The following is a 26558-nucleotide window of genomic DNA, read 5'->3' on the forward strand; positions in this document are numbered from 1 at the left end:
TAGAAAGTTTGCTGGACTATAAATATGTATCTAGGGTTTATGGAATAAACAACAACCAACGTTCAACCAAACAAATCAATCTCGGCGCATCGCCAACTCCTTCGTCTCGAGGGTTTCTACCGGTAAGCGACATGCTGCCTAGATCGCATCTTGCGATCTAGGCAGCACAAGCTCCACGTTGTTCATGCGTTGCTCGTACTGAAGCCTTGTTGATGGCGAGCAACGTAGTTATCATAGATGTGTTAGGGTTAGCATAGTTCTTCGCGTAACATGCTATCGTAGTGCAACCCTTGCATGTCTAGCCGCCCTCACACCTATCTTAGGTGTGGGGGCGGCACCCCGCTTGATCATTATTTAGTAGATCTGATCCGTTACGATTGCTCCTTGTTCTACAAGGATTAGTTTAATATCTGCAATAGTTAGGCCTTACAAAGGGGGGGAGGATCCAGCGGCACGTAGGGTGTCGTTCGCTAGTCCTAAACAGGATGTTCCGGGGATCAACTTCGTGTTGGTTTTTAGGCCTTGTTTAGGATCGGCTTACGATCACCGTGCGTGGCCGCGAGGCCCAACCTGGAGTAGGATGATCCGATTATGAGGTGAAACCCCTAAATCGTCGTAGATCTAATTAGCTTTATCTTGATCAAGCAGGACCACCATATATTCGTGCACCCCGTACGAATCATGGGTGGATCGGCTCCTTGAGCCGATTCACAGGATAACCTGAGAGCCGATCGAGGCTTGTATTTAATGTTTACGTGTATGCCATGCAGGAAACTAAGCGAGGCATCTCCATCACCTTCCTGACCAGGTATAGGTCAGGTGGCACGCCCTTGCATCAGCATCGGACGTGTGACCAGAAGGCTTTGCGGGCCGTCGCTCGGAGGGACCTCAGCCAGCCGCAGCTCTAGGTTGTTCCCGGCTCTACGGTGTTGCCCGTCGCTGCCCGCCGGTGGGTTTCTGACGACAACACATTCTGGCACGCCCGGTGGGACAAGCTTCTACATCAACCACATCGCCATCTACATCTGAGATGGCGGACGGCACGCCAGTCACCTACGAGGAGCTGCCCGACGAGCTCAAGAAGAGGTATGACGAGATCAAAGTCACCCTCGAAGCCGACCTCATCGGCTCTTTTCAGAGAACCCGTTCACATGGCATCAGATGGAAGGGGTTCTCACCGCAAGGTGCACTCGATGGGATAGACCTCTCTGCCCCGTCGGAGGAACGCACCAGGTCCCTGCGGCAGGAGATCAACTACTTGGTGGCTCACTCGCTACACCGTCACTCTGAGAACCTGGTCAACACGTTGGAGCGTGTCGCTCTTCGCGTGATCCAGGAGATCATGAGTCACCAGTACTCGCCGTCAGGACCAGCTCTCGGGACGCATCAAGGAGAGTTGCCACTCCAGTCCCGTCCACCGCTGCCATATGCGTTGGCAGCACCAGAAGTGCCGGCTACACCGGCATTCGTCATCTACAAGATCGGTGGTGACCCTAGTGACTACCAGTTCTTGCCCGAGGCGCCTAAGGAGATCCCTCACGGGTACACGTGCACGTATGTGCCAGATTGTGGCAACTGGGCACTCACAAACCAGGCCACGACATCAGGGACTTCTGGGAAAACAGGAGGGACGTCAGCGACAGAGCTTGAGAAGCAGACGTGGCTAACTAAGTACGCCACCCCGACGAACCTCCAGAGTTCAGCTCCTGCAGTTGGCTCAGAGCTGGAAAAGCAAACATGGCTGGCTAAGTACGCCACCCCGGCGAATCTTCAGAATTCAACTCCTGCAGCCAGCACAGCGGATCAGATCAGTACCATACTGAGAGACCAGTTCGGCATGGTGCCGAAAAGGAGGGCAATCGGCTATTCCAAGCCGTACCCCGACGACTACGAGATGATCCCGCTGCCACCTAAATATCGGCTCCCTGATTTCTCCAAATTCAGTGGATCAGATGGTTCCAGCTCCATCGAGCACGTCGGTCGATATTTGGCGCAACTAGGACCGGCTTCAGTGTCGGATCAACTACGCGTGAGGCTCTTCTCACAGTCCCTCACGGGATCGGCTTTCGGATGGTATACCTCTTTGCCACCAGACTCCATCCGGACTTGGAAGCAGTTGGAAGAGCAGTTCCATATGCAGTACCATTCAGAGGCTTCCGAGTCTGGCATTGCCGATCTAGCACAACTACGTCAGAAGCGCGGAGAAACTGTGACAGAATACATCCAGCGCTTCAGGAATCTTAGGAACCGATGTTATTCGGTTCGTATAACTGAAAAAGAAGCAGTCGAGTTGGCAGTAGCAGGCCTTGCAACACAGCTCAAGGACATGGCCTCCCAAGCAGATTATCCCTCACTGGCGCACATGGTTCAGAAACTATCGGCATATGAACAGCGCCACCCGGACCTGTACCAAGACAAGTTCAAGCGTGCAGTAGTCCTGGTCGATGCAGAGGAAGACGAAGTTCCTGCGGGAGACCAAGAGGTAGCAAGGGCTGAATGGACTCGGGGAGGAACCCCGTGTCCCGCAAATGGTTAAAGCCACCAGGCCAAGCCTTGGGATTTGATTTTGACGTGACCAAGACTGAGCAAATCTTCGACCTCCTGCTCAAGGAGAAACAGTTGACGATTCCTGAAGGTCTCAAATTCCCCACGGTGCAAGAGCTGAACGGAAAGCCATACTGCAAATGGCACAACTCGCTCTCCCATGCCACCAACGACTGCAGGGTATGGCGTCAGCACATCCAAGCGGCGATAGAAAAAGGGCGTCTAATTTTCAACCAGTACGCCATGAAGGTCGACACCCAGCCCTTTCCCGCCGTTAACATGGTGGAGTGCACTTACCATGAAGGTTGCCACCAGGATCCTCGTTCAGCATCAACATGGTAGGACACAGGGAACCACTCTGCAAAGATGGAGACGAGGGCAGCTGCTCTCGTAGCAAGGACACAGAGGAGGCCGCTCCATGCGATCGGCTCCATCATGATGGCAAGCGCTACGTCACAGAGGGAGAGGTGAAGAACATAAGATATCAGCGACCCCTCTCTGATCACCTCCTCAACAAGTATGTAAGTCAGTATGACCAACGCCGACGGTCCAGCTATGATGATGAAGGAGATCGTCCCGGCTAGAGAAGCCGAAGATATCGTCGGCATGATCATGAGGAGGAGGAGCACGAGCGCCGTGCCATAGAAAAATCAAGGGAGCAAGACGACAATGACAGACTGGGACTGCCCCTTCTTCGGACACTCGCTGGGATTCAGGAATGAGCCGATTGCCCACAATCGGCAATTGCCCAGAATGCAACCAGAAGAAGAAGGAGGCAGCCAACGTGTCTGTGTTCAAGCGCTTAGGGCCTCTCCCGCCACAGAGCAAACACGCTGAGTCCCCTCGCTAGGCAGATCTCGAGGATTCAGAAGACGAGGGACAAGAAGACGAAGAAGACAGGTACCACCGTCCAAGGTGGTGCCCTGACGGACTCAGCCGTTCACAAAAGCGCAGGGTTCAGCGATTGCGCGGCCTGGAGGAAGCCGAAAGGTTATACCTGCATACTTTAAGGAAGGCACGACCTGATCTGGCTGCGAAAGTTCAGCGGACCCTGGATGAAGAGGGTCGTCCACGGAAAATGGAGTGGCGTCCCAAGCAAAGGAAAGCCGATGATGAAACATCGGCTGGTACAAACATGGTGCTCGTCCTTCCGACGGAACTTAGTGCCCCACGATTCTACGATGCACTCAAGGTGGACGACAGCAGGCGCATCAAGTCAGAGGTTGGGCTGGTTTTATCCACCAGCCTGACCGAGTAGCAAGATTAAACCAATGAGCAAACGGGGCGAGGCTGATCCTTGTGATCGGCCCCATAAATTATGAAGGAACATTACAGAACCTTCAGTCAGCGCTCCAATGGATATGGAGGCCGATTCCAGCAATCGGCCAAAATTATCTTCACCACGTGTTCTGCTTGTGTTCAGCATCGATCCACTGGGCAGCGGCCACGTCGGCAGATGAAAGTCAGCACGAATCCTTGCGGAGCCGATGTGCAAGTGCAGTGCCCTGGCTAACCATAGAAGCCGATATCTGCAGTCATTTGGCAGATTCGGCTCGGGGGGCATACAGTCAGATGAACATGTGCAGATAAACGTGTGTAAACATGCGTGCAGTGGAACATTGGGGGCCGATTAAGAAAAATCGGCCGAATAAAAAAAAAATTGCGCAAGAAGCGAAGCCGATGCGCAGCCAACGACTCTAGTACAGTTACACAAGACCAAGACCCGGTATCCTCGCCTTGATTAAGGCTCGGGGGGCAGTTAACTTGGTAGATGCTCTGATTTGGGAGCCGATTGGAGTCACATCGACTGGCCCTGCATTATGATCTTCTCTGAAGTAGTAAGGTGTTGCAGAAGAAGACTACTGAAGCTATGGAGAGGAATCGGGAAAGGAGGCCGTCGGCTTTTACAGGTTTTGGACCGTCCTGTCGCTGCAAGAAGGAAAGGGACTGGATTCTCAAAATAGCCGATGAGTAGTCATCGGCTAAGGGATTGCGAAAAATTATGGTCAGATATCAAATCGCAGTCTGAAATTGAGAAGTGCTTGACCGACGGGCTAATCGGCATGTGAGTCTGGCTTCACGGGCGTCCAAAAGAAAAGAAATCCGATACGTTGCTATCGGTCTTGGCATGACAGGCGGAAGGAATGAAATTGGGGTAATTAAAGGATGAATTGAAAGAACAATTTCATTAATTCAAAGGAGCGGCTTTACAAGAAAGAGCCGATGGATCTCAAAAGAGGGATCTGGTGCCTAGTGCACTGCTACTACTAGTCCTATTCTACTAGTCGTCGCTGTCCTCGTCATCACCGCCGTCGATGTCGTCGGCGCTGCTCCCAGGAAGCTCCTCGTCGCTGCTGCCCCAGCCCTTGGCCGGAGCCTCGTCCTCCTCGTCATCATCATCATCCTCGCTGTCCGCCCAGGAGCGGAAGCGCTTGGTCGGCGGATACCCGATGGAGGAGGAGGATTCATCCTCCTCCTCTTCCTCCTCGTCATCATCATCGTCTTTGCTGTCCGCCCAAGCGCGGAATCGCTTGGTCGGCAGAAGCTTAGCGGAGGAAGAGGGGCCGCCCTCCTCTTTTTCTTCTTCTTCCTTGACTTCTTCCCCCTTCCCGTTGGGGGAGGTGGGTTTCGCCCAAGGATGGAGGTCGTCTTCACTTTCGCTCATCAGCTCCCCATCGATGAGGAACGTGAGGTCTTCTTCCCCATCGGTCAGAGGCAGGTTGCTCTCTGGCGTGTGATCGGAGTTCCACTCCGGCTCGCTTGAGGAGAAGGATTGGAGAGAGACGAAAGAGGAGGAAGAAGAAGACATGGCTGAGAGAGAAGAGGGTTTTTTGTTGCCGATGGCTGGAATAGAGGAAGGTGATGAAGAGGGCTAATCGATCGGCACAGTTAAATAATGAGAAGCCTGGTGGAAATTTAATGCCATTACAGTTTCCGAGGAGATGACGCCAGAGCTATCGAATTTTGCAGAGAAGCTGAGAAGACAGGGCATAATGATGACGGATACTGCAACGGCTCTGCTCTGCCACGACATGACCCTTCAGAGGAAAAACAGAGTGGTTTTGGAATTATCATTGCCAAAACCAGGGGGGCATATGTTATCACCAGATTTTGGCCAAATCAGGAGGTGGGCCGTAAGGGAGATGGGCTTGAAAGATTACATGTGGAATATCTCTGAAGCGGCCTTGTGCGAAGAGTTTGGGCTAGATTGCCCGTGTATCTTTAATTATAGTAGATTTCATCTTAGATTGAAAGTTAGAGTTTGTATCGTGTACGGTGGGGATTATTCCCACGTTAGAAAGTCCGCTGGACTATAAATATGTATCTAGGGTTTATGGAATAAACAACAACCAACGTTCAACCAAACAAATCAATCTCGGCGCATCGCCAACTCCTTCGTCTCGAGGGTTTCTACCGGTAAGCGACATGCTGCCTAGATCGCATCTTGCGATCTAGGCAGCACAAGCTCCACGTTGTTCATGCGTTGCTCGTACTGAAGCCTTGTTGATGGCGAGCAACGTAGTTATCATAGATGTGTTAGGGTTAGCATAGTTCTTCGCGTAACATGCTATCGTAGTGCAACCCTTGCATGTCTAGCCGCCCTCACACCTATCTTAGGTGTGGGGGCGGCACCCCGCTTGATCATTATTTAGTAGATCTGATCCGTTACGATTGCTCCTTGTTCTACAAGGATTAGTTTAATATCTGCAATAGTTAGGCCTTACAAAGGGGGGGAGGATCCAGCGGCACGTAGGGTGTCGTTCGCTAGTCCTAAACAGGATGTTCCGGGGATCAACTTCGTGTTGGTTTTTAGGCCTTGTTTAGGATCGGCTTACGATCACCGTGCGTGGCCGCGAGGCCCAACCTGGAGTAGGATGATCCGATTATGCGGTGAAAACCCTAAATCGTCGTAGATCTAATTAGCTTTATCTTGATCAAGCAGGACCACCATATATTCGTGCACCCCGTACGAATCATGGGTGGATCGGCTCCTTGAGCCGATTCACAGGATAACCTGAGAGCCGATCGAGGCTCGTATTTAATGTTTACGTGTATGCCATGCAGGAAACTAAGCGAGGCATCTCTATCACCTTCCTGACCAGGTATAGGTCAGGTGGCACGCCCTTGCATCAGCATCGGACGTGTGACCAGAAGGCTTTGCGGGCCGTCGCTCGGAGGGACCTCAGCCAGCCGCAGCTCTAGGTTGTTCCCGGCTCTACGGTGTTGCCCGTCGCTGCCCGCCGGTGGGTTTCTGACGACAACAGTACATGACACAGAAACACAAGCTAACAAAGGATAAAAACTACGAGCTTCGCTTGACACGCCGTGTCCATCGTCTTCTCGAACGCCGACACCAGGAGAAGCAGGGGCAGAAGGGAGCATCATCCGCAGGCACACTGCTTGCATTTCTGCCACAAGATCGAAAGGAGGCCAGCTCATGGTCTCTGACTCCGAAGAGGGATCCCTTCCCTCTCGCCCCGGATCGCAGGGCGCCGCACCGTCGGAAGACAGAGAGGTTCATCCAAGAACGCACCATCACTGAGACTACCCAAAGATTAAAGGAGAGATCAAGACCGCTGCACCAGAAGCCACGCCACGGCCACTGCCACCCACATGGGATCGGACCACATGTTTATTTTCGTGTGAAATGTGAATTTAGGACAAACCCCGTGGAATACTCTTTTCTATTCCTAAGTTCCAAAGAGCACATAAAAAAAAAATCTGCAAAATTTCTACAAACATCTGCATTCCAAACAACTCCTTGGGGTCTTTACAGTTTTTGATGTATACATATATCACACCTTTTTTTAATACATCTTGTTCATTTGGATTGAGTTTCTGTGTATATCTTAAGCAGATGCTGGATATAATGCTTAAATCTTTTGAGCAATAAAGTGTTGTTTATCAAAAAATTTATTGCAGCTGACATTATCAACAATAAAACCTTGTTCTTGACGGTGCCCTAGGTGTGAAAATATTATGTCGCTGCCCTTCCTCTTCTGTAGCTGCGTCCATACAAAAAAATCCATAAAATCCCAAATGCATGCAATATACAAATAATAAAAAGCACTTGGAGAGAGTACATTTCAACTTCCCATCTCCCCTGGGGAAATGAAGCCTCCTTTATTGGGAGTGAACAGGAAAATAAAGGCTTCTGCGCGACCGCAAGGATACCCAATAGACAGCAATTCAGCAAAGTCTTTAAAAGCCACGAAGAAACACAGGAACCGCCGCCCACTCCTCCACTTCCCATCTCCTCCCCTGCGAAGCCCATTGAGCTTCCTAATGTCGTCGCCGGCAGAGGCCGCCCGGGAGCATGTGGAGAAAATCCGGCGTGACCGCTACTACATCGGCCGAGGCGAGCAGAACCCGCTGTCGGAGGACATGCACCAGGCGGTGAACTACCTGAGCCAGGAGCTCTACTCCAAGGATGTGCACTTCCTTATGGAGATCGTCCAGGTGAAGAATCTTGCTTTTCTTCACATGATTCATTTGCTATTTCTCTGTCACACCCTTCCTTACTACTGTAGGTTCTGGTCCAAAAAAGTATGGTTTACGAAGTTTAATTTTTCGATAAGGTTACCTTTGAGGTTATAATTTGGTATTTTCCTGAAAATGATATCAACACTATCTGTACGGACATTTGGTTTATCTTGCCCCCATTGCCTATAAAAATCTACTTCTTTAATTTAGTTATACACGCGGAGAAAAGTTCCATGGGTATTTTAAGCACCAAAAGTTAGCAGAAATCCTTTTTTTTGTTTATGTATTCGATCAATTTTCTATCTCTCTCTTACTCTCAACCTTTCCTTCTCCAATATGGAGCAAAAAAAATTTTGAATCTTTTCAGTAATAAATTTTATTTAATGCACTCATTTCTGCGATGTGAAGAAGTAATCGTTTTCTACGCACTGTTCAATGCTAAGTGACTCTAGGTTTCTGTGCTCGCCATTAATTTTCTGTGCCGGACGTCCCCTTCAGTTGCATCGGTTAAATGGATTAGATAAGAAAATGTTACATTTGATACCTATTTCTCCGCTCACCGTTATCTCTCTCTTACTCTCTAAATTGTTTCAATTCCAATCTCAACAATTGATACCGATTTTAGAATACTTCTGCAGTAAAGAATTTCTACCATTCTATGATTGAAAGTGTTATATCGTCCATTTCATTCTCTTAGACAAAACCTAGTAGCCGTTCTATTTTCTTGCAAAACTAGCTAGTTTGGACATGCTTGGTTATCATGTGTCTCCAATCTTGCAAATTTAAATACTATAATAGATGTGCTAACAGTATCTGTCTGCGATGCAGTTTCATGTAAGGTTATGAACATATACTTTTACTCAAGCACGATTGTGTTTGCAATGCAAATTTAACCATTACTTTTGTTTGAACCATGTTAGGAAGAAGTTATCTGCATGCTTCTGAAGCACTGTCTATTTATGAATGGTGGTAGTACTCGTTATGATTTCTTGATACAGTTTTTATATCTAGACTTGCAATTAGACTATGCCACGTACAGTTGTGTGTTACTACATGTGCTTCTTTTCTCAAATCTTATGAAGCAAAAGAACTCTAATTTTGTAAGGGCCCATCCTTTGGCATGTATACTTTAGAAGAGAACAGACAATATGAATATTATACCTTGTTCCATTAAAACACTCAAGGGGTTATTCGATATATCGGGTGTAGAAGTAGGCCAACACTTCTATTGGCAAATAGGAAGTTTCCAAATTCATGCCCAAGTACTCATCACTTGAATCCCTTCCAAACACCAACCCAATCTCCATTCCTTGATGGGAAATGAGCAAGACCATATGTTTATCTAAAATATATATAGCCCCGTGGTTATTTATTTGCTTAATTTCACATTTTTGTTAATATTTTATTCCTCAATAATCAGAACGCTGAAGATAATGAGTACCCTGATAAAGTAGCACCATCATTGGAGTTTCTGGTAACAGCAAAGGACATCACAGGATCTGGTGTATCGTCAACACTACTCATTTTCAACAATGAGAGGGGATTCTCTAAATCAAATATTGAGTCCATCTGTCGTGTGGGGAAGTCAACGAAAAAGGGAAACAGGGACAAGGGTTACATTGGAGAGAAAGGTGAATCTTGCTGCAATCTTCAAACATTTGACTTTTCAAAAATTTCTGTTTTTTTTTTGGACAATTTGGAACATCATACTTTTTAATATTCGAACCTCAGTTTTGTTAGTGCGACACTGGTTTGGACTTTTCCTGTCAAACATTATGATAGCTGCTATAGCTTAAATGACATGTAAGATGCCTGGACATTTTTAATACTTAATTAGAATGGTGATGGAGTACATATTGTCAGATTTTTTTTTTTAAAAACAATTTGGATGCACCGTGCACACTATTGCTTGAAACATTCGTGTGGTGCAAGATATCATTCATTCATATCCCCGCATTCCTTAGAAACAAAAATGTGTTGGACTTGCATGTTACACAATATTAGTGTAAGAAAATAATGTATCGCCTTCTCCCTTTGATAACTGGTGACTTCTATGTATCTTATTGAAGAGCTTTACTCTTCATCAATAGCTTACTAAAGCAGATCCACCGAACACATACTTGGTATCTTATCGAAGACTGTACACTTCACTTCTGTTTTTATGGCAGGGTTGGCATAATTTTTCCCTGACTAGAATGATAAGATTTGCAAAATGTACATATATGTCCATATAACAATTTTTTACATTTTGCATTGTATTGTTATGTACATGCTTACCAAATGTTCCCCTTAGATTAAGAATTACAGGTTGTAATACCAATGTCTCTTTTGGTTTAGGTATTGGATTCAAAAGTGTGTTCCTGATATCGAGCCAGCCCCATATTTTCAGCAACGGGTATCAAATCAAGTTTGATGAGAAGCCTTGTGTAGAATGTAATATTGGATACATTGTCCCTGAGTGGATTGAATCCAGAACTATTCTTTCTGACATCAAACAGATATATGGGTGTTCCAAAAACCTTCCGACAACCTGTATCGTCCTGCCTTTGAAGGGTGAGAAGGTTTCCGCAGTGAAGCAACAGTTGTCAAGTTTGCATCCAGAGATGCTCCTATTTCTGTCAAAGATCAAGCGGCTTTCTGTCCGAGAAGATAATTGCAACCCTAAGTGCAGCACTGTTAGTGAGATTGCAATATTGAGTGAGAAGAACTATGAAATGAGGAAGAGCATGCACGCAGAGTCTTACACAGTCCATTTGTCAGCTCAAGAGAATGAGAACGAAGAAGAGTGTGGGTACTATATGTGGAGGCAAAAGTTCGCTGTCAAACCAGAGAATAGAGTGGACAAACGTACTGAAATTGATGAGTGGGTCGTCACACTAGCATTTCCACATGGAGAGCGTCTATCTCGTGGGAAGCATCTATCCCCCGGTGTATATGCTTTCCTTCCCACTGAGATGGTAACAGGCTTCCCCTTCATCATTCAGGCGGACTTCCTCCTTGCATCGTCAAGAGAGGCAATATTGTTTGATAGTCCATGGAACAAGGGAATTCTAGAGTGTATCCCAAGTGCTTTCATGAATGCCTTCATAGCACTTGTGAAGTCCGGAGCAGATGCACCAGCAATGTCCCTTCCATTAATGTTCCGTTTCCTACCAATCGATTCTTCACTAATCCCTTTACTTGAGCCAGTTAGGTCTGGCATCAAAGAGAAGGTTCTCATCGAGGATATAATTCCATGTGAGTCTCATACTCCACAAAAGTTATTTTGCAAGCCTCGTGAGGTTTCCCGGCTCAATCGAAAATTTTGGGATATTCTTATCAAGGGGAGAGAATCTGGTTTGGACCTTAGGAACCTGTCAACCCATGGAACCTACATTCTCAGCTCTCATTTTGACAAGAGTGATTACAATAGTGTTCTTGCATTTCTGGATGTCAAAAACGTAAGCCCCGAATGGTATGCAAAATGTGTTGAGGGCTCTAACCTTGTCAACGAGGTAAATGAACATCTTTATCTGGAACTTTTGTCATTCGTTGTAGACAATTGGCAAAACTTTTCCAGTACAAACATGGTGTCCATTCCCCTGCTGAAGCATGTTAACAGGAATGGTGTTCTCTCTCTGTGGAGCATAGCTAGATCTAGTCAGCGGAATGATAGATTGTGTATTGCATCTAACAAGAATTTGATGTCATGGCTTATTAGCTGGAATCGGGAGTTTCCAGCTTCTAACTGCCTGTTTATGGATCCCAGTACACAGAAAGCTCTAGAAGGTTTCTCACAGAAGAAAAAAGTGACAGATTGGCTGCAAAACCATGCAAAAGTGGAGATTGTATCTGTCCACAGTTACGGAAAGATTGTGGTTGATTCCTTGAACAATGAAAGAAGGGCTGTCATTGCTTTTTCTCACTTTCTGTATCACTCATCCAATAAGAATTACATGGAGAGCTACCTCTTAGCAGATTTGTGCCGCATCATGCCGGTAATTGACAACTATGGCAATGTAGTGACGGAAAGAGAAAGCATTTTAGTTCCTGCAAATGGTAGCAAATGGATTGGACTGATAGGCACAAATCCATGGAAGAATGAGAAATACGTTGAGCTGTCGGCAGAATACAAGTCAGCGGGCTGTTTTGCCGGGAACTCCACACCTGAAGGCCACGTCTTAGATTTTCTAAAGACAAAGTTGCAGGCCTCGGATGTGCCCTTCATACACCCTCCAAATGCAAGTTTCCTGAAAGTCTCATCACCTCTAACTGTGGACAATGCAATCTTGCTATTGCAGTGGTTACGGAACTTGAAGTCAAAAGGTGTACGATTACCAGCTAGATTCTTGGCTTGTATAAAAGAGGGAAGTTGGCTGAAGACATCAGTTGGGTACAAGCCACCGACCGAATCATTTATGTCCAGTTCTGAGTGGGGAAATCTATTGCAAAATGGATCTTCCTTTGTTGATATACCAATGATCGATCAACAGTTCTATCAAAACAAAATGCTTATGTACAAGGAGGAACTTAAGGTGATTGGGGTAAGATTTGAATTTGGGGAGGCGTCAACCTACATTGGAAGCCATCTCATGTCAAAGGCTGCAAGCAATATGCTAACCAAAGAGAATGTATATGAACTGCTTCGTCTGATTCGATTTCTTCAAGAGAAGGTGTTGTCGCCAAGTGAACTGATCGACAGTGTGAAAGATGGGCGTTGGATGAAGACTACTCTGGGCTACAGGTCTCCTACCTGTTGTATTATCTATGATTCAGACTGGGCAGTGGCATCTTGTATCAGTAACCAACCATTCCTGGATGTCAAATTCTATGGCGAGGCCATCCTTACATACAAACTAGAGCTGAAGTTGCTTGGCGTTCTAATTGGGTTTGAAAATAGTGAAAAGAACTATAAGCTTATAATTGACAATTTCGAGTTCAGTTCTTCATCTATTACTTCTGATGCTACTGCACTAATCCTCAAGTGTATCCGGTATGCTAGACCCTGTGATGTATTCTTGAGCAAGCTCAGAGTTTTGAAATGGTTGAAGACAAATGTGGGATTCTGTGCCCCCAGTGAATCTTTTCTCCTGGATCCGGAATGGGAGTGCCTTCTAATGGTGTTCAATGGAATCCCTGTAGTTGATTCTCGATTTTATGGGGGTAAGATCAGTCCGTACAAAGAAGAGTTGAAGAAGACAGGACTGATCACAAAATTTGACGAGGCATCGAAGGCTATGGCAAATATTTTCAAGCAAATGGTCCTGAAATCATCGCTCACAAAGATAAGTGTCCTGGGTCTACTAAAATGTTATCGGCAACTGAGAACACATGACCCAATTCCTGTTGAGATTTTCCGTTGCATGCGGAGTGAGAACTGGCTGTGCACATCGCTGGGATTCAGGTCTCCCTCGGAGGCAATCTTATTTGATGAGGATTGGCAGTCTCTGTCACCAATAGCAAAGTTACCTTTCATCAATGATGCTGACTCGTTTGATGGTTTAAGCAAAGAGATACATGGTTACAAAGATGAACTGAAAGATTTAGGTGTTACAACAGAATTGAAAGCTCATGGAGCTAGGTTTGTCATTGCCGGTCTCGACATTCCTGAAGACCCTGCAGTTATTTCTGCAGCTACCGTCTTGTCGTTGCTTGGGTCTGTCCGGAGCTGGTTGGCTTGTATACCTGAAATTCCCAAGGACTTTATGGAGAAAATCACCAGCTGCAGGTGGTTGAGAACAACACTAGGGTACCGATCTCCTAAGGAGTGCATACTCTTTGAACCAAAGCAGCCTTCCATCCACATAAAAGATGGCCCTTTCATCGATGAATCTTTTTATGGTTTAGAGATAGCCTCGTTCAAGGATGCCCTTGCGGCAATTAGAGTTACCGTGGATGTTAGAAGTGGAGGTGATCTTGTTGCTCAATATCTGAGGAACCACAAAGAAACTGCTACTATTACCCGGATCTACATGTACCTTAAGGAGTGCAATTGGAGTCCTGCGGACAAAGAGAGTGATTGGATTTGGAAACCAAATGAACTGGAAGGTGGAGAATGGGTGAGCCCGCTAAGCTCTGTCCTACGTGATCCGAGCAATCTTTTCAGCCCGCAGCTGAATGTCTTGGACAGATACTATGACAAGGAGCTGCTTGTCTTCTTTTCATCTGTTTTTGGTGTCAGGCATGGCCCTGGTGCTGAAGACCATTCCAAACTATGGAGAACATGGGAGATCTCGGGCAGTGAGATATCTGTAGCTGATTGCTCTGCCTTCTGGCAGTTCATTGCGAGGAACTGGAGCAAGAACACGGAAAAGCTTCTTTCTGATTTTGTTAAGGTTCCAGTTTGTGCTGATGGGAAGATCACTTTATCGCAGAAGAAGGATGTGTTTATTCCTGATGATCTACTGCTCAAGGATTTGTTTGAAAAGCTTCCTCAGCAATCAATTTTTATCTGGTATCCTTCTTCCAGCCTTTCTGTATCTCGAGCAAGGCTAAACAGCATATATGGTAGTATTGGAGTTCAGGCAATATCCAAAGCAGCCAAGACGAACGATTCTTTCACCTTGGAGGGTGGCAATTGTCAAACAGTTGATCAGTGTAAGGTGATTAGTGTTGGTTTGCTCCGAACTGTTCTTGGTTTCCTTGCCGATCCTGCTCTGGACATTTCTTGCAAAGAGCGGCACACGATGGTTTCTTGCCTGCTGAATGTGAGTGTCCTAGAGACCAAGAAACCAATCACAGTGAGATACTGTGTGCAGTTATCTTCTGCAAAGTCTGTGGATGTGAAGGCCAACCGAATGATCCGATGGGAGAGGGAGAACTCGACACTGTATGTGCAGCAAAGAAATGGTGCAGCCGGTTATAAAGAAAAGATTGAGTATGCAACAAACTTCGCGGACGAGATATCTCAAGGATTGCTCTTTGAGATGCCAGACAGTATCCCTTCACTCGCTGAACTCATAAAGCTTGGCAGCTTAGTGGACTTCCAGGATGCCGCTCTTGAATACTTGTTGAAATCGAAGAATCTGCAGCTGTTCCCTGAAGATGAGGCTTTCCTGAATGCCACATCACTAGGTCTGTCCCCGACAAACTAAAAGTTTTTATCTCGCGCGTCTAAATTTTTTACCTACTGATGCCCTCTAAACTTCTGTATGTAGGTGGCAGCAAGAAATGTTAGCGGTCTCCCGATTTTGCTCTGTCACATTCCTCCGTGTGGGTTAAACGGTAAGGCCGTTGTTTTCGCTTCTTTTGGGCACGTAGGATGTTCCTATATTACATCTTTTGCACGTGCGGCTGCTGCAATGGAGCCTGACATTTGTGAAATTTTCCTTGGTACAGTTTGCTGATGGACACTGAAGGGAGCTTTGGCGGCTCGTACCTGGAGGATTGTGAATGCATTGTCGTGACGTTCTGTTGCTTTGAGTACTAAATAAGCTGAACGTTCTTACTTGTTTGGCTCTCTACCTTGTGGGCCAGAGTCTGCAAGAATTTCAATCTGTTTAAATAAGTGTCAGACTTGAGCTATTTTGAATTGATACTAGTTATTATGCTGTCAGTATCTTCATTATTAGTCTGTGGTCTTTGAGACATATGATGCACAATTGGTTTAATTTGAGAGATTTTTGGATGTCTTCCTCAAATTTGGCACGTGGCACCAGGTTTATGATAATTATGCTGCGAAAAAGTTGACCGATCCATAGGAAAAGAATCGTTCATTCCGCGTACAACTCACATTTGTTCCATTCTAGAGGCCAAATTACCACCATCTAGAAATGATAAACTCATAAGACTGCTCATAGTGGGAGTAACTTCAGCAGTAACATCACACTTTTCAAGAAAAAATGCTGATGTGGCAATGAGTCAATGAGGAGAGAGGGGGATGGAGTAACATAGCTAGTTACTGTAACATCACACTTTTCAAGGCACAATGATTCTATAAGCTAATTAATACGTGCAACTATGACACTATCTTGATGTTACTACCCACTATAAAGGTAGTAACATGGACTAGTAACATATGCATGTTACTAGTCTAAGTTACTCCCCACTATGAGCAGCCTAAACACCTCTCCTTTTAATGAGATGAAACACCTCCCCCTTGAGGTCCACGGAAGAATGAGAAGGAGAGAGACGTTTCCCCTTGCTTCCCGTGGGCGGTGGCACTGGATTGCCATCTTCATGACCATCGCTGTCAAAACCATATTCTTACCCCTTCAAGCAGTTTCCTATTGCTAAAGCCTTTGTAATCAACTGGGAAACATGGCGTTTGGTTGTTTGAGTAGTGATTTGTTTTGTGATGTTCGTGAAATAATGTGTTGTTGGTTGCGTCTTGATCAGATATCAATCTAATTCAGCACGGCAATCCCTGACGGGTCCCAAGTAGGGTTTTGGGTCTAAAAAACAGCGACCAATCTAATTCAGTCAGCTTCCCTCGGCGTCTCGGCGACATTGTCTCGCGTGTCACACTCATCATTGAGGGTACACGAGCACGTCTTCTCTGTACGAACAACATATATTTCTCACTACAATATTTTTGACAGCACAGTCAGCCTGAAAAAACATGTCCTCAAACAGCTTGATATGAACCTGGTCTGTCTTTTAGTTTCCACATTTGTTTGTTCTTATAACTTGATTTTAAATTAATTCTTATAACTTGATTTTCAACTAATGAAATATGTGGTTGCTCTCTCTTAAAAAAAAACTGGATATGAACCACTAGTTTAGTTACCTCCGACTGGCCAGCCACCTTCTTGCCTATTATATACTAGTGTCTACCATTAAGATATACTGATCTTACGTGACCACCAGTTCGTTGCCACGGGATACGATTTCCCCTTTTCAATTTGGTAGATGATCATGGCAGGCACGACGTATGTAATACGTGGTTGTGATTACATGTTCGAATTAGTGGACCAGCATACCTGCCCTGCATGTTTGAGAAGCATCATTTTCCTTCCAAAAAAAATGGTGTTTCGGATCAGAGCACCAGTCCCCCGCACAATTAGTTCAAGAAAATTGTTCGCGCACGAGATAAGAGCAACAGAGAGCCCGCAAATCCCGCAGGAACCGAACTTTTCCGGCGGATTTACGGGTTCGGGCTGAAACGCGCGCAGATCAGAGCCCGTAAACGTGGGCCGGCCCGAAACGAAAGTTCGGGGGGCCGAGAAACGCCCCACATGACCCCTATTAAAAGGGATCGCGGAGGGGAGTTCGGTTCGCAAACCCTGCCCCTCCCCTCTGCCGTCTCCTCTCCCTCCGCCGCCGCCAGACCCCCGCTCCGACGAGCAATCCACGCCGGAACAGCCACCAATCACCCACCCGCCGCCGCGCGATAGCGTCCCGTGGAGGTGCTGGCAGCCGAGCCGCGGGTTTGGGCGGCGGCGATTCGCCGCCGCGTCCGCCCGTCTTCCGCAGCGAGGCGGAGCGGCGGAAGTGGAACCGCAGCGAGGGCGCGCGCAAGCGTAGCGCTCGCCGGTGGACCAACTGGGGGCTCACGCCCCCAGGAAAGCTCGCCCGCTACGGCAACCAGGCGGAGAGCTCCTCTTCCGGGCAGTCCAGCCGCGCTCCGCGGCTGCCCGTGGCGCCGAGCGTGAGGAGGAAGAACTCGTCCCCGCGCGCTCTCCAACCTTCTCCGCCGGGGACTACGTCCACGACAGCGACGAGGAGGAGGCGGTGATGGCGCAGACGTTCACCATCAGCGAGGCGGAGGCGAGGGCCCGCTTCCGCCGTGAAGAAGCCGACGCCGTCCACCAGGTACGGGAGTACGAGGCGGCCCGCCGGGAGGCCCGCGTCCGCAAGGTCAAGCTCGAAATAGTCGAGCTTGACAAGGACGAGGCGTGAAGACTTCACGCCGCCGCCGATCTCCGCCAGCACTGGCACCGCCGCGCGCGCCATAGCTAGTAGGCCGCATTTTGCTCATTTTAGCTAGGTTAGGTTGCCGGTGTACTAGTATAATGTCAATTCCCCGCAGTATGTATGTATCGATGCGCAATTGACGCATCTATTTCATGTATGAACTATGATCATCGCCTAAACTTACCTGCGCCAATTCGAATTCCAGTTTTCAGTTTCGTTTTACGGGTTCTATTTTGCGGCACTACGAAATTCGACAGAACTTGCGTTTTCGGTGAACTGAACTCGCGCTTTTCAGTTTGCATTTTTTCGAACTCTGCTAGAGATGCTCTAACATTTGATGTCAACTAGACATTGTTAAGAACCAGAGAATGGCTGGCGTACGTACAGAGCAACCTCCATGAGCTAGAGAGAAGAATAGAATAGAAGAGTATCAATTATGTTGGGGATATATAATGTTGGGAATATATAATGATGGGCTAAAATATCACTACAGGAATGGCGCGATACGCCGAGGGTCTTTTATACGCTAACGGCCAAATGTCGGGGCCGTCGGCGTATGACCCAGCCAGACCAGCCTGCCCGTCCGACCCTCGGCGTAGCGTTGCCGTCGGCGTAGCGAGGTCTACGCCGAGGGCAGCCCTAGGCATCTTTGGCCCTAGGCGTAGACAGAGCTACGCCGACGGCCACCCTCGGCGTAGGCCATTTTTCAAATTTGTCTAATTTTGTAAAAATCATAACTAATTCATATGATGTCAGAAAAATACGTATAAGGTATCAAAATGTTCAGAAAAACATCCTCTATCTGTTTATGTCAAAATCATGCATATTTGAATCTTGTACAATACCATGTTAACATAGTAATAATTCGAACACTTTCTTATATGTCCTCGGGTTCCCGTTTGGCCAGATGGCAATTTAAACGAAGTCAAAAAAAATCCGTGGAGCCGCATGGCGTCATTTTATGTGTCCTACTAACCACTCCAAAAGACGGAATTGGGATACGGCAATTATTTTGGAAAACCCTTCACTAACAGGGGTATCAAGTTCGGAGTTCTATGGTTTTTAGGGGAAATGAGTAGGAAACGGCCCGTGACACCGCATAGTTTGTCGGAACGAGGCCATATTTGACACGTGCGTGGTCCCTGGGATGGGAAGCAAGGCCCAGGGAGCGGATTTCCAATCCGACCCATGGGCGATGGTTTTTTCATTTTTAGGGTGCAAAAACGGGTTTTTTTTTCTGAAGCAGCTACATGGGCGCATTTTAGTATTGCACGAGACCTCCGCATAGTGGTAGGAAACTGCCTTCGCACCATATATCACATGCCATATGTACGCGCTAGCTATCTGGGAATCCATGCGGCTTCCTGCGGTGTCCCGCCAAATCCGATGGAAAGTGACCAAATTTGAACTAGGAATACACTTTCCGTCGCTCAATAAATTCCGGAAAAAATGTTTTTTGGTCTACGACATATCACTTTATGTGCTAAATTTTTTCCGTTTACCGCGATGGTGAACGGGTGCACCAGCGCGCCTGGTACGGCCATACCGCATCTCCGTGGGGGTCCGTTTTGACCAGATGGCAATTTAAACGAAATCAGAAAATCCCGCGGTGCCGCATGACGATTTTATGTGTCCTAGTAACCACTCCAAAAGTTAGAATTAGGATAAGGCAATTATTTTGGAAAACCCTTCACAAACAGGCTATCACGTCCGGAGTTCTATAGCTTTTAGGGCAAATAAATAGGAAACAGCCTGTGACACCACATAGTTTGTCGGACCGAGGCCATATTTGGCACGTGTGTCACTAGTAGGAAAAGCCTTATAGGTGGATCTTATTTCTGTGGCGCACTAGCCAAATATGCGCCACAGAAATTGTTTCTGTGACGCACCAGACCTGGTGCGCAAGCTATTTTTGTGGCGCACCACAAGCCAATGCGCCACAGAAATAAGGTTGGGACCACACCCAATCATTGGTTTCGCTATTTCTGTGGCGCACGGTACCATGTGCGCCACAAAAATAAAACATTTTGTGGCGCATAGGACCAGTGCGCCACAAATTAAGTCATTCTGTGGCGCACGTGGGATGGTGCGCCACAAAAACTACACATTTTTGTGGCGGACATGAGCTTCATGCGCCACAGAAGACTTTTTTGCTCCCCACGCAACTCCACCCCCTGGATCGCCTTTTTGACCTCTGTAAAAAATAAAAGAAATAGATAGAAATTACAAAAAATAAAATCCTTCGAGATGCCCATGTACTATGTCATCTAGCACCACTAAAAATTAACAAACATGAATTTCAACTTTTTTTGCAAATTTGCATTGCAAAATCATCAAACTGGATTTCTGGTTGCATACGAACTCGAAAAAAAAACGCATAATATATCAAAATGTTCCCACGAAAAATCTACATCCAAATTCACCAAAAAGAGTTAAAAGTTACGGCCAGTTAAAGGTTTTTTTGCTGCAAAATAGAAAATTCGAAAAAAAAATCTGTGGCGCACCAAGTGCCATGCGCCACAGAATTAAGCTCCGAAATTTGAATTTCCTGCCGCCCTCCTCCACTTCTCCTCCACTTCTCCTCACTTCTCATCCACTTTTCCTCCACTTCTCCTCCTTGAATGCAAACTTCTCCTCCACTTCTCCTCCTCCTCCTCCTCCTCCTCCTCCACCACCACCTCCTCCTCCTCCACCATCACCTCCTCCTCCGGCCGGCCTCCCCCTCCTCCTCCTCCACCACCACCACCTCCTCCGGGGCCGGCCTCCTACTCCGGCGACCACCTCCTCCGGCCGGCCTCCTCCGGCGACCTACTCCGATGACCACCACCTTTTCCTTCTCCTCCTCCGGCGACCACCACCTCCTCCTCCTCCATCACCACCACCTCCTCTTCCTCCATACCACCTCCTCTTCCACCACCACCTCCACCACCACCTCCACCACCACCTCCACAACCACCTCCACCTCCACCTCCACCACCATCACCACTACCACCACCGCCACCACCACCACCTCCTCCTCCTCCTCCTACTCCACCACCACCTCCTCCTCCTACTCCATCACCACCTCCTCCTCCGGCCTCCTCCTTCACCCACCCACCCAGCCACCCACCTCCGGCTTCCAACAAAAATTTCAAACAAAATTTAAAAAAATTCGGCAGCCCCAGATCTAGATCTAGATCTATATCTGGCCGCCATTTTTTTTGAATTTCAAAAAAAAATTCTGTGGCGCACCATCGCCGGTGCGCCACAGAAATAAGTTTCTGTGGCGCACCAGCGGTGGTGCGCCATAGAAATAAGACTTTCTGTGGCGCATGGGCAGGTGCGCCACAGAATGCTTATTTTTGTGGCGAGAATTCTGTGGCGCACCAACCATGCGCCACAGAATCAATTTTTGGTGCGCCACTGATGAGGCTTTTCCTACTAGTGTGTGGTCCATGGGATGGGAAGCAAGGACCCAGGAGAGGATTTCCAATCCGACCCATGGGCGACGGTTTTTTCATTTTTGGGTGCCAAAACGGGTTTTTTTGTGAAGCAGCTACATGTGGCGCATTTTAGTATTGCGCGAGACCTTCGCGTAGTGATAGGACACCGCCTTCGCACCACATATCACATGTCATATGTGCGCGCTAGCTAGATGGCAATTTAAATGAAGTAAAAAAAATCCCACGGAGCCGCATGGCGTCATTTTATGTGTCCTAATAACCACTCTAAAAGTCGGAATTAGGATACGAAAATTATTTTGGAAAACCCTTCACAGACAGGGCTATCACGTCCGGAGTTCTATGGCTTTTAGGGCAAATGAGTAGGAAACGGCCTGTGACAGAACATAGTTTTTCGGAAGGAGGCTATATTTGGCACGTGCGTGGTCCCTGGGATGGGAAGCAAGGCCCCGGGAGCGGATTTCCAATCCGACCCATGGGCGATGGTTTTTCATTTTCGAGGTGCCAAAACTGGTTTTTTTTGTGTGAAGCAGCTACATGGGACGCATTTTAGTATTGCGCGAAACCTCCGCGTAGTGGTAGGACACCGCCTCCGCACCACACATCACATGCCGTATGTGCGCGCTAGCTATCTGGGAATCCCTACGGCTTCCTGCGGTGTCCCGCTGAATCTGGTGGAAACTGACCAGATTTGAACTAGGGGTACACTTTCCGTCGGTCAATAAATTCCGCGAAAAATGTTTTTAGGTCTATAACACATCACTTTATGTGATAATTTTTGTCTGTTTAGCGTGTTGGCGAATGGTGCACCAGCGCGCCCGATACGGCCATTTCGCATCTCCCGAGGAGCCGTTTTGGCCAGATGGCAAACTGGATGTCATATTTGGGTTCCTCTAATTTGTAGGTTCAAATGATGATATTGATGTTATATATAGATTCGTCTCATTTTTCTGATCGATTTAGACATATTATTTTTGGAATTTCGATTTTCCGATTTAAAGATATTAATTATTCCATATTAAATAAAAAAGACCAAAAAAATCATTTTATTGTTATTTGAATTCAATATTACTATTACTTATATATTCATTATTATTGTTTACTTAAGTAATTATTTGGAATTCAAAAATAAAGAGGTGTGACATTACGGTTCAAGGGTTAATAGGGTTGATATGCTATTATTACCAGCAAGTTGTCAATTCTTTAATGGAAGCTCATCCAAATAGAACCAAGAAGTTAAGCGTGCTGAGGCTGGAGTAGTGTGAGGATGGGTGAACAACTGGAAAATTTAACCATGATTGTAATTTGACCTAAGATTAAGTGTACTTAGAGTTAAAAGTGTATTAGTGAAAGATAAACAAGTAAAAAAAGAAAAAATAGTGTAAAACAAATTAAAAAAATTAAAATTTTAAAAATCTATGCCGAGGGTTTTGCCGTGGGCATATTAAAAAAAAAGATTTTTGTTTTCAAAAAAAATTCGAATTTTTTTGGAAAAAGAAAATTTGAATTTTTAAAATTTGTATGCCGACGGTTTTGCCGTCGGCATAGCGTGCTACGCCTAGGGCCGGGCTACGCCGATGGCAATAGTGGCTCCGCGGAGGGAGGTAGTCGCCGAGGAGCTATGCCGAGGGCTGCCCTCGGTGTAGCCTACGCCGACGGCCAAAACAGGCTACGCCGAGGGTTCCGGCCCTCGGCATATCGGCCCATTCCTGTGGTGTATTACGGTAAGATATAGAAATTAATGCAGTATATGATGTCCTCTTATATTCAAAATCTGGGTCAGAGATTTAACAGCATAAGTTAGCCTCTCCAAGAGGTCCCCTTTTGGATTCGCAAAAAAAAAAAAAGGTCCCCTTTTGTGTACCTTTGCTGGGAGTTAACAGCATGATGAACTTGTGATAACCACTCCCTCCAACCACCAATCGAATCAAAATGTACTATACTGTGGGGGCAGATTTCTCGCATGTCATGTGGTTAAACCCTATTGATTAAAACAATCCATGTAGAGGCAGGCAAGCCAGCCTATGTCTTGTTGTTCCGTAGACTTAAACCAAAGTCTTCTGTTCTCGGCCTGGCGCCACTCTTGTACCATCCCTCTTTCTCGATGGTCTAAAGAAGCCGAGCAGCAGCAACAATGGGGGACAGTTCGGCCTTTCCGGGGTTCCACAACCACAGCTACGACCGCGACTACGCGCGCCCGCTGTTCCGTGTCGCGTCCTTCTCCGAAAGCAGCGATGGGCATAATGCGGCTTCACCTCGGGGGCGTAGCATGGGCCGTATGGCATCATTCAAGGTGGCACCAACGTCACGCCTCTCGCAGGCGATGAGCAAGTTGAGCATGAAGAAGCTGCAACAGGCTGTTGAGGAGAAATCCATGGAAGATGAAGGTATGGATGGGAATCTGTTTTTGATTGAGTTTCTCTTGCTGCGTTTCTGTTTGGCTGATGAGTGCTGTTCAGAAATGGAGCTGATGAAGGAAAAGTACACGAAGCTGCTCCTTGGGGAGGACATGTCAGGGGGCGGCAAGGGTGTCTGCACTGCTGTGGCCATCTCCAATGCCATCACCAACCTATATGGTACTAGTAATTGGATGAAAATCTCCGCTAAACTGGTCCAGATGCATGCTAACTTCTCTCCTCTATGGCTCCAGCAACTGTGTTTGGGACCTGTCACAGATTGCAGTCACTGTCTCCAGAGAAGAAATCAAAGTGGAACCGGGAGATGGATTGCCTCCTCTCCATTTGCGAATACATTGTAGAATTCGCACCGATAGTCCAGGCCAGACCTGATGGAAGCACCCACGATGTAATGCCAACATCACATATATATTGATTCCTCCTTGTCGCATCTGCTTACTAATGTTTGCGTGCGATTGCTGCCTACAGGTGATGGCAACCTCACCGCGATCAGACATTCTGATGAACCTTCCTGCACTTGAAAAGCTAGAAACCATGCTCCTTGTAAAGTCTCAATTCGAATACTTGTGCAAGTTCCAGTCAAGGCAACTCTCTCTCTCTCTCTGTTAGCTGAGTTTATTCACTGGACGTGCACATGCTTGTTTGCAGGGTATATTGGACAGCTTCGACAAGGCAGAGTTCTGGTATGAAGACCAGAGGAAGCAGTCCTTCAGCGAAACCAAGAAGTCGTTCAAACGTAATGAGGATAAGTGGTGGTTACCTGAGCCGTGTGTGCCAGAATCAGGTCTGTCCGATTCTGTGCACCGTGAGCTGCAGCACAAGAGGGACCAAGCTAGCCAGATCCACAAGATGGCCATGGAGATCAACAATGCTATCCTCTCTGAAATGCAAATCCCGTTGTCATACATAGAAACGCTTCCAAAGGTATGTTGTCGACAGTTAATCGATGTGATCAATATAGATTCATGTAGTCTATCAAAATGTTTCAGTCCCTCCTATGATTGATGCATTTCTGCTGCTCAACAGACAGGGAAAGTCGGGACAGGTGATGTCATATACCGGTACATGTCTTCAGGGGATCAGTTTTCACCAGATCACCTCCTTGACTTCCTAAACTTGACCTCCGAACATGAGGCACTTGAGATCGCAGACCGTGTCGAGGCTGCTATGTATGTCTGGAGAAGGAAAGCAAATATGACCCACGTGGTGACAAAATGGGAGAATGTTACCGAGCTGAATGCTGATGGGGACAAGAATTTGATCCTAGCAAGCAGGGCCAGGGGCCTGCTGCTCTGCTTGAAACAAAGGTTTCCGGGCCTGTCCCAGACTACCCTGGACACAAGCAAGATTCAGTACAATAAGGTAATGATTGATAAGTTCAGGAGAGCTAAACTGTTAAATAAAATGAATGTACAAATTACATGTCATCTGACGTTTCTCTTACAGGATAAGTTATTCTTTGTGAAACTAGTGTGTGCTTATACTAAATGCTACTCCCCCCATTCCATATTTCGTGTCGTGTTTAAGTTCAAATTTGAACGACCACGGCAATAATTATTGAACAGAGGGAGTAGTGAATACCTGTGCAAAACATTAGAACTCTCTGATATATCATATACTAAAACTGTTTTACCAATCACATCTCTTCCAGCTATACCATAAAAGGCCTGTTTTCCATTACAGGATAAGTTATTCTTTGTGAAACTAGTGCATGCTTATACTAAATGCTACTGCCTCCATTCCATATTTCTTGTCGTGTTTAAGTTCAAATTTGAACGACCATGACAATAATTATGGAAAAGAGGGAGTAGTGAATACATGTGCAAAACATTAGAACTCTCTGATATATCATATACTAAAACTGTTTTAGGAATCGCATCTCTTCCAGATATACCATAAAAGGCCTGTTTTCCATTAAAGAACCAGAGACATTATACATCATAGCTAACCTTTTTGCATCTTCTTTTTCCTCTCCCACAGGATATTGGACAGGCGATACTTGAAAGCTACTCAAGGGTGCTGGAAAGTTTGGCCTACAATATTGTCTCATGGATAGACGATGTTCTCCTTGCAGACGAAAATGCAAAGCAAGGGAACAACACCAGAATACAGAAGCAGGTGTTCAGCCAGGTCTCTCCTCAGCGATGAGGATGATGAACACACAACAGATTACACATGAACTGATTCTTTGGCTGCATAGAATTCTTTATGGTTGGCGTCAAGACTTTACTGAGTGGTGTCTGTGTGTGTCTCATTGTTTTTGGGAGATGGAGTGATGTCATGATGTGTGTAATTATATGACAGCTTCATCACATGTGCAGACCTCGGTAGATAAGAAAAGGTCACAAACATAAATCTAACAGTTTTATTTAAATACATCTTTCACCAAACACTGTTTTCATCGTTAAAATGATTACTTCTACTTGTTCTAACTTCAAAAGGAAAAAAAAACTCAAGTTATTCAAAGAAATGCAAGAACTGGTTCTCTTCACAAAAGAACACCTCTGTTTCCTCTTAGCCACAAGAGGTCTCAGGCACATCAATTTTACATTGAAATGAAATGGCAAGGCCATAAATAACTGAATATCATGTAAAGCCGAGGAATCACCAAATGAACGCTATTGGGTCAGACTCATAGTTTGTCTGTGGTGGATAGGCGATAGCATCACCACCTTTCCAAGCAATTCAATTAATAACCATCCATGTTCAGCATGGGACAGATGTTGCAAGAAATAAATTTTGCGCAATTACACCAATAGTATGAAGCATCTTGCAAGTGTACAACAATTAAATTTCAATAATGATTTCATGAGTGCATCTTACAAGCACATATTTTCTA

At 46.3% G+C, this 26558-nt stretch overlaps 2 protein-coding genes across 3 annotated transcripts; both read left to right on the plus strand.

Annotated features, from left to right (window-relative positions):
* The first annotated feature begins 7830 nt into the window (after positions 1–7830).
* LOC127328847 (uncharacterized) lies at positions 7831–15184 on the plus strand. Its single transcript, XM_051355419.1, has 4 exons — positions 7831–8004; positions 9449–9659; positions 10366–15081; positions 15165–15184. The coding sequence occupies exons 1-4, from the start codon at positions 7831–7833 to the stop codon at positions 15182–15184; spliced, it is 5121 nt and encodes a 1706-aa protein (XP_051211379.1).
* An 8162-nt stretch (positions 15185–23346) lies between these two features.
* On the plus strand, positions 23347–26059 carry LOC127333672 (rop guanine nucleotide exchange factor 3). 2 transcript variants are annotated; one of them, XM_051360066.1, is made up of 7 exons: positions 23347–23689; positions 23762–23878; positions 23953–24107; positions 24188–24262; positions 24368–24643; positions 24746–25081; positions 25700–26059. In XM_051360066.1, the coding sequence occupies exons 1-7, from the start codon at positions 23437–23439 to the stop codon at positions 25865–25867; spliced, it is 1380 nt and encodes a 459-aa protein (XP_051216026.1). In that variant the 5' UTR covers positions 23347–23436; the 3' UTR covers positions 25868–26059. The 2 variants fall into 2 exon arrangements, with proteins under 2 accessions (XP_051216026.1, XP_051216025.1); XM_051360065.1 differs by having other exon boundaries at positions 23347–23878.
* Positions 26060–26558: the final 499 nt, after the last annotated feature.

The sequence above is a fragment of the Lolium perenne genome, chromosome 2 (genome assembly GCF_019359855.2).
Source record: "Lolium perenne isolate Kyuss_39 chromosome 2, Kyuss_2.0, whole genome shotgun sequence".
Lineage (NCBI taxonomy): Eukaryota > Viridiplantae > Streptophyta > Magnoliopsida > Poales > Poaceae > Lolium > Lolium perenne.

Bases quoted from the DNA above. Each gene is read 5' to 3' on its own strand.
- LOC127328847 (XM_051355419.1), top strand. From the start codon at position 7,831: ATGTCGTCGCCGGCAGAGGCCGCCCGGGAGCATGTGGAGAAAATCCGG. The intron at 8,005-9,448 runs GTGAAGAATCTT...CTCAATAATCAG, and splicing joins TCCTTATGGAGATCGTCCAG to AACGCTGAAGATAATGAGTA. The intron at 9,660-10,365 runs GTGAATCTTGCT...CTTTTGGTTTAG, and splicing joins GGGTTACATTGGAGAGAAAG to GTATTGGATTCAAAAGTGTG.
- LOC127333672 (XM_051360065.1), top strand. From the start codon at position 23,437: ATGGGGGACAGTTCGGCCTTTCCGGGGTTCCACAACCACAGCTACGAC. The intron at 23,879-23,952 runs GTACTAGTAATT...CTATGGCTCCAG, and splicing joins TGCCATCACCAACCTATATG to CAACTGTGTTTGGGACCTGT. The intron at 25,082-25,699 runs GTAATGATTGAT...CCTCTCCCACAG, and splicing joins GCAAGATTCAGTACAATAAG to GATATTGGACAGGCGATACT.